This window comes from Mchenga conophoros, linkage group LG4 (assembly GCF_057382185.1).
Source record: "Mchenga conophoros isolate Kocher_MC1m ecotype Shallow Benthic linkage group LG4, M_conophoros_male_GT1.1, whole genome shotgun sequence".
Classification (NCBI taxonomy): domain Eukaryota; kingdom Metazoa; phylum Chordata; class Actinopteri; order Cichliformes; family Cichlidae; genus Mchenga; species Mchenga conophoros.
Genome location: NC_140529.1, coordinates 11,971,500 through 11,986,583, shown reverse-complemented (window position 1 = coordinate 11,986,583; position 15,084 = coordinate 11,971,500). Strand labels below are relative to the sequence as shown.

The window sequence follows — 15,084 nt, the reverse complement described above, 5'->3', positions numbered from 1 at the left end:
TATTATTATTATTAAACCTTTATATTTGGTGTCCATAAAAAGCTAAAGTAAGTATTTATTTTGTTTTATTAAAAGATTAGAAATTTGATTCTGAAACAATTTCTCTGTTTGTTTCAAATTCAAAAACTAAATTGCACAGAAATACAATATTTACGGTAACCCATTTTATGTCGCCCTAGCTACTCCTTTTTTTCTGAACTTTATTTGAAATTATAAAGCGAACAGTCAGTCATTCCAGTTCAGTTTTTACAGTAGACATACAGGGCAAATAAGAGTAACAATATACAGTACAATGAAATAAGAAGGATAAGCCCTAGCTACTCCTGCTTGTTCGGCCTCCGAGAAAGTGACGTCACGTCCGGTCTCTTTCGGGCTTCGTAGAGCTACAGCATGGCGGACACCGGTGTGTTGGAGACGCTTTTACAGCGGGTTGAGAAGGTGGACGACGGCGTGGACAGCCTGGCCGTGGCGACCAGCCTCGGGGTGGATCATCAGGTCATCGTCGGGGCCGTGAAGAGTCTCCAGGCTCTCGGTGACGTAAGTTTCACGAAGAAGCAGCGGAAGTTAGGCTGTCACAGTCAAATGCACGGTGACTGATGCAATAGGTTGAGCTGACAGCCGTGTTTGTTACCTGTTGTACAGGTAATCTCAGCCGAGTTGCGCTCCTCCAAGCACTGGGAGCTGACCGAGGAGGGCACCGAGATCGCCGAGCAGGGCAGCCATGAATCCCGGGTCTTTAGCTGTATCCCCCAGGAGGGCCTGGCTCAGAGCGAGCTCATGGTTAGTGTTTGAAATTAATTAATTAATTAATTAATTATTATCAGAATAACAAAGAATCTAATGCATTAGGTACCTGACGGAGGTAACTTGCTACACACTTAAGAGAAGCAAGGTTTTGATTCTTAAATATCCCTGAAAGTCCACAATATTACGAATACAACATCCACTCGACTGTTTATGCTCAGGTTTTACGTGTATGTATTTTATGTTTGTCAAACGTCTGTATTGAATTTCCCAATGTCTGCATCTCTCATGTATTTTCAGCCTTTTTTGATGTTTCAGTTAAACTTTCTTAAACTCTGCCATCATTTCTGTGTAGAAACTGCCATTTGGGAAGATCGGCTTCAGCAAGGCCATGTCCAGCAAGTGGATAAGAGTGGACAAGGCCCACGAGGGTGGCCCCAGGATATTCAGGACTGTAGGTGTTCCATCATACCCGCCTTTTGTTGTCGCCTTTTCTGATTGAGGTCAGTTTTCTCATTAAGGTGTGTGTTTTTGATCCCCAGGTGGAGAGCATAGACGACCAGGTCAGGGAGAAACTGCTTCTGGTGCAGAAAGGCCACAGTACTCAGCTGGAAGAAAAAGAAAAGAATGAGCTAAAGAAGAGAAAACTGCTCTCTGAAGTGTAAGTCCTCTTGTTTAGTTAGTGGTGAATGTGTACCTTTTTCTGCCAGTAGGTGGCAGGAGACGATTAATTGATACTCAGGGGTTTCCCTGCTCATTCCAGCTTGCCTGGTATTACTGGATTCAAGTTTTCATCAAGCTCAGCAGTAATAAGAGATGAACATGCACAAAGTAGACAGGCATCTCTAGAGGTCTTCAAAAACATAGTTAAGTGTGTTGAATTTCATTCAGTATTGCAACAGGCAATATTTTCACTTCACATTTCACACACACATGAAGTCTGCTGCTCATGGGGTTTCAGCCAAATCTCTGCAATGGTAGCTAGGAGTGTTAAACCATCAGATTTTATGTCACTTAGTGGTCTGAATCATGTTAGCTGATTCGTTTCGTAGAGTTAGAAATTATTCTTACATACAGGCGGGCGGGACGGGCAAACACATGATATAAATGTTTTTAAATGGTCCCAAAAATATTTGCTGCTGCTGTTTCCAGTCATGGAAAGTGGAAGTGGAAAAAAGTCTTACAATTTCCAGAGTAAAAGCTTTAAAATGAGCTTTACTTAATCAGATTAAGGTTGTACTGACACTCCTCTGCCTCAGCATGTTTGACCCTGTAAGTCTGGTTCATTTGATTAAATGTGATGGAAGAGGTGATCCCCGGTGTGATTCAGCTGCATTCAGCCTGAGTGGAAAATTCATCACTGTGTTAAATAACCGATGAATCCGTAAGGCATGGAAGCGGATGGCGTGTCACTGTGCGCTAAAAACAACCACACTTGCTTTGTGTGTGTGTGTATTAGAGTGGGCGTGATGGTGGGAGGGGTGATGTTTACATTTGAATGGAGAAGAGTGATGGAGTAAAATAAGTGGAACAAATAAAGATGTACTAAAGCGCACTCGGGTCCAGGATGCAAAGTAACTGTGTGTGTGTGTGTGTGTGTGTGTGTGTGTGTGTGTGTGTGTGTGTGTGTGTGTGTGTGTGTGTGTGTGTGTGTGTGTGTGTGTGTGGAATATGGCTTCAGTTCAGATAATATAATATTATATAATGATATTTTTAGGTAAAGCCTTTTATCCTTTTATTAATACAGCTGCATATGATCTGCTCCCCTAAAAGCTCAATAAATCTTTTATACAGGTCTGAATTGATTCTTGTGTCTTAACAGTTTACATTTGCATTCTCAACTGTGGCTCCGATGCTTTGGAATAACCTTCCCCTCCATATTAGACAAGCGTCATCAGTGCAGGTCTTTAAATCCAGATTGAAAACGTATTTTTATTCTCTGGCTTTTAACTGTGTAGGAAACTGACACCTTTCTTATTAATTTTATTGTATTTTTAATTTTGCTAGTTGTTTTGATCGGTGTCGTTCAGCACTTTGGTCTGCCTGGTGTGTTTTTTAAAGTGCTATACAAATAAACCGCCTGCCTGCCTGCATCAGCACCACTCCAATAAGCCCACAGGTGCCTAAAAGCAGCACAAATTAAGTTTAACAACCAGCTTAACTTCATTTAAACTGATGATTGAAATGACACTCTTGTCCATAAATGTTGCATCCTCTCTGAGCAGCAGCAGAGCCCCTGCTTAAGAATAATGGATGTGAGGAAACCGCTGTGAGGAGCACTAGAAAAAGTAATAATGATTTGTTGGATCTACCTAGTTGGTTTTCCCATGTTTACCTAAGTGTAGAACTAGAGCTCCTGCTATCCTGTCAGCACTCCCCCCCCAGCACAAAAATGTTTTGCTTCTATTCATGTTTACGTTTGATGTTTAAATAATCCTCCCAATGTGAGACAGATTTAACCATCACATTGTGATGTGGCAGCATGGCAGGTTTGTCACAGAGGTTCTTGAATTAACCTCACAGGATCTCTGCTAATTAGCTTCACATCAGAGTTTCTGTCGTTTAGGGAAGTGATCATGTCGTGGGTAGACATGATGTTTCTGTGAGAACATATATGTGGCTATATAGCTGTTGGTCACATCTGACAGTCTTTCCTCCTCTGACTGGTTATTCAAAGCAGACCCTGACGTCATCTCCTGGGCCAAAGCTGGTCCACAGATGGGCGGATGTTTGTGTTGTCTCCATGTAGAATGGAGGTCTGTTTAAAAAGTGATAAATCTGGATCATTATTGCAAGAAAGGAGCTAAACACATGTTTGTTTTTCTGAACGCCATCACAACTAATCTGTGTGGTACATAATGGATTTATCACTATGCCACACTAGCTCAGTAGGAAAAGAAATGGGCTTGAAAGTGTGAGGTCACAAGTTCAAATCCATGCAGAGGTAGGGCTGTTCGATAGAACCATATATATCGGATGATGATATAAAAACGTCTATAGTTTCATTTTACGCTATCGTTTGTTTCGTGGTGTCGCAAAATAAACTGTTTACGGCAATATTTTTTCATCGTTTTGATGGTCACTGTAGTGGCTATATTAATTTCTTAAAGTTCTCTCTTTCTCTTATATTTTATATAACCACACTATGGACGGACAAGCGCCTGTTTTTATGCGTTGTGGTTAGCAACAACGACGTTAATAGCATCGCGTGTCTGCTTTTTTATGTTCCACATAAACCTTTCACAATAAAGCTCAAGATCCTGTTGAGGCTTTTCAAAATAAACTGAATCAGGTGAAAGAGCAGATTATTTACGGATGAGAATTAAAAAAAGAGCCGCCAGGTGCTAAAAAATAAACCTTAGACTCAAACGTTAGAACAGGCTTTTCCCCGCAGCACGCCGTGTAATAAATACTCACAAAGAAAACGGCGGCCGTTACAACTTATGTCTAAAAATGTATAGTTTCATGCATGGGTTAAAACACTCGACTCCAGCTACACGACGCGCAGCTGGAAACACTTCCCGCAAGACGAGCTGCCCGAGATTCACAGAATTTACAGAAAATGTTACATTTTTGTGATTTATATCGTTATCGGGACGATAGAATTCTTATATTGGAATAGGAGATTTTGGTCATATCGCACAGCCCTGTGCAGAGGTGTACTTTCTTTCTTGCTATTAAGAATGTTCTGCTTTATTTTATTCTAATCAATAAATTCATGCAAGAAGTACCTAAAATCCTTTATTTTGAAATGATTTTTCTGCTATGAAAGTATGAATCAAAATAAAAATAACTGCATGTTTTTACGGTCTTTAGATTGTCAACAGCAGTACCTTTCTGCGTACTGAGGTCATTCTAATTTGTGTTCAGGACTGTGAAGTCTTACTGGATCACTAAGGGCAACTCCTTCAGCACCACCATCACCAAACAGGAGACGGAGCTCACCCCTGAGATGCTTGCCAGGTATGTAGAGATGCACTCTCCTCAGAGTTTCAGTAGCTCATCAGGTAAAGCGTGCGCACAGAGTCCTCACTGCAGAGGCCTGGGTTCAATTCCAACCCAGGCCCACCCTCCTCTGGCAGTCAGTGTCAGCCTGCAGGGTCCTGAGTGAGGACAGAGAAAAAATCTGCCCATAAAAGGGGACAAGTCCAAAGATGTGGACTCAGTCCTAAAGGCAGGGCAGGACAGATGCTTTAGCTTTCATGCTGAAAGCGACAGAATGAAAAGAGCGCTTGCACACTTTTGTTTTTTTGCATGAAATCATATCATAGAGGATTTGGCTAAAAGCAGTATCCAGATGTTGCATTGCCCAAAATTCAAATTGGTATTCTGCGTGCTGCTCCGTGCTGATTACGTGCACTGTAGATTCGCCCGCCTCAATCATCTCAGCCACAGATTAAAAATGGCGAAATGATTTGAGAGAAATGTTTTTGTGTTACCTCCCTGCATGTGGTGTGTTCCAGTGGCAACTGGAAAGAGAAGAAATTTAAGCCCTACAACTTTGAGGCCATGGGTGTTGCCCCAGACTGCGGTCACCTACACCCGCTGATGAAGGTGCGAACGCAGTTCCGGCAGATCTTCTTGGAGATGGGGTGAGCAGCTGTGAAACTGGGAGAAACGCACACATGCGCATAATAAAACACCCAGTTAACCATCTGTTTCTTGTAGTTTCACCGAGATGCCGACCAACAACTTCATAGAAAGCTCTTTCTGGAACTTTGACTCCCTCTTCCAGCCCCAGCAGCACCCAGCCAGAGACCAGCACGACACCTTCTTCCTGTCCGGTGAGCCCGAGGTCACCGAGTGGTGGAAATGAGCTGCGAGTTCAATCGAGAATGATTTCTGATCACCCTTCACTCGCTGTTTTTCAGACCCAGCGCACGCCCACGAGTTCCCACAGGACTACCTGGAGAGGGTGAAGAAGGTCCACTCTGAGGGAGGCTACGGTTCACAGGGGTGAGGCGTGATCACAAGCTCACTTAACAAGTAACAGTGTCGTTGCTGTCACTGCATCTCATTGCATTTTATCATCTCTCTTGTAGGTACAAGTATGACTGGAAGATAGAGGAGGCTCAGAAGAACATCCTCCGCACTCACACTACAGCAGTCAGCGCACGCATGCTGTATAAACTGGCACAGCAGGTGAGACTGTAGGGACGCTGCACTGACCATATAAATCAGAGCTGTCTGGTGATTTGATTTCTTGGTAACACTTCATAATACAGCTCACGACTAAGAGTGTAATTCCCCCGTCAGTAAATGTAATTTCAACATAATGTTTGTTTTCTGAAGTAAAACATAGAGTATGTTTTAGACAACAAGAGCACAGCGTTTGTCATTACCATGTCTTAAGACCTGCCCTTTAAGCACCCACTGACTTTTTGGACAGTGAACTGGAAACTTGACTGAGATCCAGGCCTTACGCCTGACCTCACTAATGCTCCTGTGTCTGAATGTGAGTAATTCCCTCCATAGAAGAGCAGCAGCAGCAGATGGTTTAAGGTGTGGGTTCACATTGTTTTGACGTCGTATGTGTCCAGTCAATAACTCTAAAACTCTTCTCCCCTTCCTTTTCTCCTCACACTGATAACCAGGAGAAGTTCACCCCCGTCAAGTATTTCTCCATCGATCGCGTGTTTAGGAACGAGACCCTCGATGCCACCCATCTAGCAGAGTTCCACCAGATAGAGGGCGTAGTAGCCGACTATGGACTGACTCTGGGAGACCTCATGGGTGTTCTGCATCAGTTCTTCACCAAACTAGGTGAGGACTGATAGAGGACACTGGACTTGAAAGACCAAAGTTTGGAAGGGACAAATGTGCTGATAGTTGTTTGTAGAAAGCCTCTTAATACTCACTTTAAAAAAATAAAAAATAAACAGACAGTTACAATATCCTATTCTTTTACCAAACGCCTTTTTTTAGGAATTACCAAACTACGCTTCAAGCCTGCCTACAACCCCTACACAGAGCCCAGCATGGAAGTGTTCAGCTACCATGAAGGTACAGTGCAACTCTGTTTTTATGTAGCGCTATTAGTCTAACTTACACACAACAGAAACCTGAGCTTTAAGAAAGCCAAAAGAACGTCCTAGTAGTCTCTTTTATAGACATTTCTGATGGTGTATATTAGGGGTGTCAAACATAAGACCCAGGGACCAGAATTGGCCTGTCAAAGACTCCAATCTGGCCCACTGGGAGGCTTTGGAAAATGTGAAGGAGGACATCAATTTTAGACTTTTAACTGTAAGTTTTATAGCTTTCACCAATGATAGAGACCTCCCCAATGGTCATTCATGTGACACATCGCAATCAATAATCATCTAGTTGATCTTCTTTACACTAGACTGAGATGTAGTGTTGAAATTGTCCTTGTTGGTGGGCTGTACACAGTAAAAATGAGTTTGACATCCCTGTTTTTTGTCATTTCTTTCCACGTGTACAGGATTAAAAAAGTGGGTGGAAGTGGGAAACTCAGGAGTGTTCAGACCAGAGATGCTGCTTCCCATGGGCCTCCCTGAGGATGTGTCTGTAATTGCCTGGGGCCTGTCTCTGGAAAGGTGAGCGTGCATGAAAAGCAATACGAGTTAATTAGCTACAAGGAAAACTGAGAGGTCAGCCACGCTAGACACAGCATGAGTCTAAAAGGGAAGGACGTCAGTACGTATCTCCCAAACTATAGTAGATGTTCCATGTAGGGATTAAAGGTGTGTGATTAAGTCTGTGTGTACTCATAATCACTTCTTGTGTACGCGCTGAACTGACCCACATTGAAGAAATGTAGGTTTGTTTCCTGTGGAGGATTACTCCTGCTTGTACGTGAGTTTCATTTCTATTATCCTGTGAAATTATTTGAGGTCAGACTGTGAGTCTCTGCCTTTCTCTTTGCTCACTCCCGCTTTTCTAAAGTGAAGTCGTCCCAAATGAGTCGCTCGCTGGTCGCGCCGTCGCACACTGTATTCAGCTTGCTGTTTGAATCGAGCGCTAATTGAGTCTTAACTACGACCAACTGTCGCAGCTAATAACCGTGGAGTGAGTGAGCTGGGTAATGTTCCGTAATCCAGGGCGAATAATCCTTTACTACTCCGACCTCTGTTGTTTTCGCTCTCGTCTGTTAGACACAACATAGTCGCGTCTCCCAACAGAACAACCGCTCACGCGGGCTTCTCCTCTGTCTCGCAGGCCCACCATGATTAAATACGGCATCAACAACATCAGAGAGCTGGTGGGACACAAGGTGAACCTACAGATGGTCTACGACAGCCCTATATGCCGCCTGGACTCCTGAGTACCGCCCAGCTGTTGTTATTAATGTTATTATTCATTTGGAATGGACCCTTTCCTTTTTATCTTTACTGTGTAACACCTCATACCCACGTCTCTCCTCAAAGCCCGGCACCACCGCTGTCCCCTTTATCAAAGCTCGGCCAGTAAAAGCAGTTGGCCTGAAAGCGACTGTAGCGCTAAAAGGGACGGGGCTTTTTTTCACCACAGCCTTCAGACAGATCTGATTTCAAAGGGCTTTAACACAAAAGAGCATCTTTTTTTTTTTTTTTTATGAACTCCACACTGCAGCTGGGTGAATGAGGATGAGTCTTGAATTTGTTACAAACTGCCTTTTTTACCACCTTGACCCTGATCTACTATATTCAATCATCTTGTACAGGAAAAATAAAACTGCAACTTTTGGAAGTCAAAATAAAAGCTTTTTCCAGGTATCAGTGCAGTCTGGCTTGTAATTCTTCAAATGAGCATGTTTTTACTTGTATGCATGTATGAGAAACATACACTGTAAAGGTAATCCTCCCACACATTTCTAAAAGCATGCAGCTTTTCAGTGAGATGCCGATCAGCAGCAGGACGACTGAGTGACGTCTGCGTCTTTACCAGAGAAACAAAGTTAAAAAGATATTAAAATAAAACAGATCAAGTCGTATCCCAAAAGGTTGATTCTGATCATCTGGACGAAGCGTTTTCAGTGGGAGAAACATTTCGTCACTCATCCAAGTGTCTTCTTCAGTCTCAGCTGACTGCAGGTTTCCCCAATCTTCTAAACAGTACATTTGCACAAGCCCACTGAATGAACAATGGGCTGTGAGGTCAGTTCTTTGGTCATTAATATGCAAATTGCCATGACCATTGATCAAAGACCATGAGTACAATTCAGAGAGAGTTGGGGAATGGCTGCAAACACCGCGTTTCCGTGGCCTTTAAACAACAAAACACGCTGCGCTAAAAATCGGTCGACCCCAAGGATCAGGTCCCCCGACACAAACAGAGTAACAAAGTGTACGCTGTTAAGTGCCAGGAGGATTGCCATGATTTATACATCAGGGAAACCAAGCAACCTCTGGCAAAGCTGATGGCACAACACAGAAGAGCTACCTCGTCAGGCCAGGACTCAGCAGTCTATTTACACCTACAGGCCAGTGGACACTCTTTCAATGATGAGGATGTACACATCCTGGACAGGAGGAACGCTGGTTTGAGCGCAGAGTCAAGGAGGCCATTTACGTGAAAAGGGAAAGACCATCTCTGAATCGAGGAGGGGGCCTAAGGGTACAGCTTTCACCATCTTACAATGCTGTGGTTGCAGCCATCCCCCAACTCTCTGTGAACAGTGACCGTTGATCAGTGATCAATGATCTTTGATCAGTGTTGAAGACTAAAGAAATCAGTCATGGTTGAAAACACTACATCCAGATGATGGATGTATGGATGATTGATCATGCATCAAGACAGATCAGGCTGTAAAACTCTAAATTTCAGTGTCACATAACAGTCCTGATAGCTCTTATGCTGAATAGCGAGCTTTCTGCTCATGCTAATGTTGGTTAGCAAAAGCTCACATTTGAAACTGAACTGTACCGCGACCATCAAAGAGATTAGAGTGATATGCGTCACCACTTCAACACGTAGTGATCGAGTTTCTAACAACTACCTATTAAACACTGAAGTCAGCTGACCCAAACCTTCACCATGCCTCTCAGATGGGCCGAGGGCTTGAATGGACCAAACCAAAATATAACTACTATATTAAAATGAGAGTATTTAGAGCCACCTTTGGCTGTACATATGCCTTTATTTTTAGGGGCTCAAATGTAATTGGACACATTAATCTAATAAAAAGCAGCTCAGTCAGATTAATGTCCGGTGACTTAACTCTGTCACTCCACAACTTACGACTCCTGGGTTGTTTTTCTAGAATATTTTAGGCTTATTTGTTCTGTGAAGCAATGTCCATGCTGTTTACTACAGCATGCATTTCAGAATTCCTCCTGATGCTGATGAAATGTTTAAACTCTCTGTTTTTTTCCTGCCTCGGGGTAAAGTGCTCTTCATTTCTGTATTTTATAATTTACTGTATTTTATAAACACAGAAAGGATCCCGTGATCATCCACCACAGTTCCATGGATACGTCGCAGAGCTCACCACTCTTTCTTTCAAATTTTTATTCATTTACTTTTATTATTTTGTAGTTGTTTTGGCCTCCTGGGGCATTTTACAATTTCTTTCTTTCTGAAGTCTGCTGATGTCCTGTTTTGCCTGGACAAAGTTCAGAGAAAGTTCAGTTCTCAGATTAATTTGATGGGTCTTTTACAGTTTTTAGGACAGTTAACCTGTAAATTTCTTAATCATTTCCCGTCTGGTTTCTGCTCTGCTAAATTAAGACAAATTTGAATGTCTCTTTTTAAAATGTTCAGATCTTCGGTTACCTTTGAGCCATAAGCTGCATTGTCCCGTTCTGTGTACAAGACAGCTAAAGGGAATCCACGAGCGCGTGCGACACCTGCGCTAAAGCTGCAGGGTTAAGCTGCTCTGCGTACGTAACTGTTGAATAGCTGGAACTCCCTTAAGTCTTCCTCTAATCCCCGAGTGTCTTCAAATAACATTTTAATGAAATGTGTGAGAAGGCCAGGAGGTTGGAAGCAGCTTTGTCAAAGACTCCAGAAACGGATTTTGCGTTCCTTTTTCTTTTTTATGAGTCATACATGAAGCATACCAAAATAACATTAAAATCACCAACAAAGAGACACGTTGCACTGCAAAAAATGCAAATCTGTGAGCAGACTTTACAGCTAATCTGTTGTTGTGCAGGTGGATTATAATGCTGCAGCAGATGGACAGTCTTTCAATCTCACGCCCTGGATCATCATATGTCACTCACACTGGACACAATAGCCCCCCTGATACATTTCAGACAGATTTTACTTAAAAAAAACAAAACAGAAAAAACAACAAAAATACTTTATATCAACATGTCGTGTTTTTTGTACTTATCTAAAATGTATCTCACTGAAGATCAGGCACACAGAGACAATAAGTGCTGATCTTCTCCTCTAAATCACTTCCTCTTTGGATTCCCTGCCTGAGGTTGTCAGCTTTTCTCATTTTGTGACAACAGTCTTAAGCCATGTGGTGTAATACTGACAAATCCTTTAACGTGTTAGAGACAGTTTCATTACTGCTGCTCGCTTCACAGTCACTGAAGGTCTGCTGGTAATGACACGGGATATGAGATGTGCAGTTTGTACATGTTTGTACCTCGCAGCCATCTCCTTCTGTCAAAGTCATGTGTTATGCACACTCAGGCGTGTAGTCAAGGTCCATGTCACAATCAGAACTCCCCCGGGATTTCCTTGCTTGTTTCTGGGCAGTTGGGGAAACCCGGAGAGCCGTGACTCGGTGGGCTGTGAGAGTGTGGGAAGAATGACGGGATGTAGGGGATGGCGGCCAGCAGCAGCGGACTGGTCTGGGGGCTTTCGTCGCGAGATAGAGGAATGACCACATCGTCCTGGTCCCACACGTGGAAGGCATTGTGAGCGAACGGATGCGCCGAGGGGGGATGGCTGCCCATACGTTGGGGATCATCCTCGTCTTTGTCTTCATCTCCAGGTGGACCAAGCACACACTCTAAAGAAGGAAGACAGGGCTTAGCAAAGGAGTATTCACAACAAACTGAAAGCTGTGAAAAAGCAGGCAAAGGTGATGCATTAATGGTGAAAACTGACAGATAACTGAGGTTTGTGTTGAAAAGAAAGCTTGAATTCCTGAACAGTCTGGCTGAAAGTGATGTACAAGTGGTTCAGTTTAAGCCTTTGTAGTACTAAAGCTAAACTAAAGCTACCAAGCACTGACTGTCCCCATTTTATTGGCATGTTTATTAACATATAGAGCAAAAATAACCTCTGCTTTGAGTGCAGATGAACTCATTTGGATCACAGTGGTGTTAAAAGTACATGCATCAGTACTCAGTGTATCCTCACTGCTGCTGCATCCCTGTTATTGTACTCTCAGAGCTGTAATCCAAACAGAGGAGTACCAAACAGAAGACCCCGGTGCCAGAACTGGCCACCAATTTTAGACTTGTAACTGTATTTTCTCTGGTTGTACAGCTTTTACCACTGATGAAGTTCTCCCCTATTGCCATTCATTCTCCACCACAGTAATAAAGATGAATAATTAAAAACACAAAGTTCCTGTTTTTTCACAATCTACTGTTGAAATGTAGTATTTTACACTGGGCTCACAATTTTAAAAAAGACATTCTGTCAATTAACAAATAAAGTTCAGTTTTATAATTTCAGCACAGTCTGCACAATGAGCTAACAGAACCATTTCTGTAATTTTACATATTTGGTTCTTACAATTTAAGCCCAGAGCAGCATTTCTTTATCATGTGGATAAAAAGTGAGCTGTAAAATTGCACTTCTTTCATTAAAATATCTCAAGCATTGAATGTGTAGTTGAACTTCTTTACACTGACACAAATGGAAGTTTCACAGGTCAATTCAGATCAAAATGGGCTGCATACACGGCCCACGGTGTAAAAGGAGTTTGATTTGCCTGCTCTGGGTGACTAGCACGTACCTGTTATGTCAATGGCCAGATCCTTGATGAGGTGTCCAATGATGGCATAGGCAACTCCAACTACTACCAGAGCGGCCATGAGCAGATACAGCACCGCCTTTGGTAAAGGGATGAGCTCCTTCACCGGGGGTTTGTACTGCCGGTACAGAGGGTCGTCTACCGACGCTGAGTAAGGGTAAGCGTGTGCTTCGTGGGTGGAGTTGAAATCGGTGAAATTATAACCATTCATGGTTACAGGAACAGGTGATACACGTGTAGGCTTTTTCCTCACTTCTTATAACCAGACCATACTCCACACACGAGGGTGATATTTCTTACACGAAGACATTACGGAAAAATTATAATAATAAAATCAATTTGCCGTTAATATGAAGGTTAATTGTCCAGTTTCGCAAAGAAAATAAAAGAAATATGAAGGGCAAAATGAAAATGAAGTTCTGATAAGTTTGCATCTCACTTCTTTACTTCATCCCTTGTTCTCAGACACCAAATCGATCCAGTCCTTCAGCGGTAAAGAGCGCTCCTGGCTTGGGGTTCTTATGTAAGGTGCGGTGGGTGCTGCTGCCTCCTGCTCTGTCCTTGGTGCTGAAATGAAACATGCGTCCCGCCGGCAGCTGTAAACTGTCAGGTCCGCCCACTTTAGCCCACGCACCCTCACCCTGCTGGAAACTGTCGGCTCACGGCAGGCTTAAGCAGCGCTACCGAGAAGTCCCCTGAAAGGAAACTAGTCCTTTCTACCGCGTAGAGATGCTATTTTTGCTCATGTACGCAGCTCGGGACGTCCCCGGAGGTGTTAATGTCAGTGTGTCTTTCAGTTAAACTGAATAAATTGCGGGTTTGTAGACGGGACACGGGGGTGAGCTGAACCTTATTAGCACCTTTGGGTGGACTTGAAGGTAACTGTGGGCAAAGACACTTCTTTGCAGCATATCCACTTTCACAGTCTCAAATGATCACACAAACACATTTTAAAAATGCGTTACAGCCCACTGCCATACTGCTGCAGCAGTCACGGTTACTGGTTATGGTCAAAATGTAAATATGCTATGTATTTTTTTTTAAATATAAAAAAAAAATGCTAATTATAAATATTAAAAATATATATATATATATTTTCAAGTGTAAAATCCTGCAGACGTTAATAGGAGAAATGAGACTTTTGCATTCTTTTGCATTTCACAATAATGATGATCACTGTTTAAAAACAACAACAACCCAGACCTTCTTTTAAAATAAAATAAATGCATAATCATAGAGTCAGAGAGGTATTCTCCGAGCATATGAGAGTTTTTCTTATGTCCAACATCTTGTCCAAACCCAGCTGGCTATTATTTTTGTCAGAGCAGTCAAGGATATAACAAAGATTCACATTACACTCAGGTTGTGTCATCATTATAGTGATATATTTTATTTTTCCATGTAAAAGTCTGGTTGAAAATGGACTTAAACTCCATAGTAGTCAGTTTTGACAATTTCAGCTCCTCGTTCCAGGAGTAAGATCATACAAGGGGGCAGCATTATTTAAAAGCCTTTTTTTCTTCTTAATTTGATCCTGACTCTGGGGACAAACACTTGTAAAAATACTGTGAGATCAAATGTTTCGTCACCTGCAGAGAGAAGCACGATTACTTCCTTAAATACATTAATATTGATTTTTTCTTGCAGCAGAGCACGAATCCATGGATTGATGCCTGTGTGCTACAGACCTGCGGCAAAAAACATGCACACCACATGCATGGACACACCTCCAAGATGCACACTTGAGCATTTATTATGCGTTAAAGTTACTCTGCATTAGACAACAATCTAAATCTCAATCTAAGTATGTCTAATTACTGCCAGCTATGTGGAAACTGGACATTTATGGGCACATTTAGTAGATCAGCACTACAAATTGTAAGCCAGGTGTTTCTGGTAACAGCCATTATTTTAGTCCTGGAAATTATTGATACATTCAAAGTACTGATCCCAGCCAATATTTCTGGAAACACATCACAACTTAAAGCCACGTTTATCTACACTAATACAGACTGGGTAAAGTGTTAGGAAGGAAAGGATACCAGATCATTGGATGGGAATGAAAATGGTCATCTTACAGAGGGCTGCATTCAAACACACCCTGGAAATCAAAGTGAACAAATGATGTGGCAAGCTAGTGCATTTTGCAAAAATTTCATTGCAGCAACATTGAATGGTACTCTAGTTTGTATGGCCCCATGTGCTGATATGCATGCCTGACAACATCTGGGAATGTTCCTGATGTCATGGGGACTCTCTACCCAGACATCAACATCAGTGTCCTGCTGGAGGTCATTTGTAGCTCTTGCAGTGCTCTTCCTGTTTCTCCTTGCACAAAGGAGCAGAGAGCAATCCTACTGATGGGTTAAGGACCGCCTGGATGTCCTAGAGTAACTGTGTGTCTCCTGGAATCTCCTCCTTGCTCTTGAGGCTGTGCTGGGAGACTCAGG

The 15,084-nt window shown here is 42.6% G+C and overlaps 2 protein-coding genes across 2 annotated transcripts; one reads left to right on the top strand and one right to left on the bottom strand.

Moving 5' to 3' along the window:
• Positions 1-347: 347 nt before the first annotated feature.
• On the top strand, positions 348-8,462 carry farsa (phenylalanyl-tRNA synthetase subunit alpha). Its single transcript, XM_085270333.1, has 13 exons — positions 348-537; positions 643-780; positions 1,100-1,198; positions 1,287-1,405; positions 4,615-4,707; positions 5,208-5,336; positions 5,413-5,528; positions 5,616-5,700; positions 5,787-5,886; positions 6,339-6,507; positions 6,670-6,747; positions 7,190-7,304; positions 7,927-8,462. Exons 1-13 carry the CDS (start codon positions 391-393, stop codon positions 8,030-8,032), a joined length of 1,494 nt encoding a protein of 497 aa, XP_085126459.1. The 5' UTR covers positions 348-390; the 3' UTR covers positions 8,033-8,462.
• A 1,683-nt stretch (positions 8,463-10,145) lies between these two features.
• Positions 10,146-13,228, bottom strand: LOC146575586 (uncharacterized). The gene is made up of 2 exons (XM_085270332.1): positions 12,617-13,228; positions 10,146-11,659 (listed from the first exon to the last, which is right to left on the bottom strand). The coding sequence occupies exons 1-2, from the start codon at positions 12,843-12,845 to the stop codon at positions 11,364-11,366; spliced, it is 525 nt and encodes a 174-aa protein (XP_085126458.1). The 5' UTR covers positions 12,846-13,228; the 3' UTR covers positions 10,146-11,363.
• Positions 13,229-15,084: the final 1,856 nt, after the last annotated feature.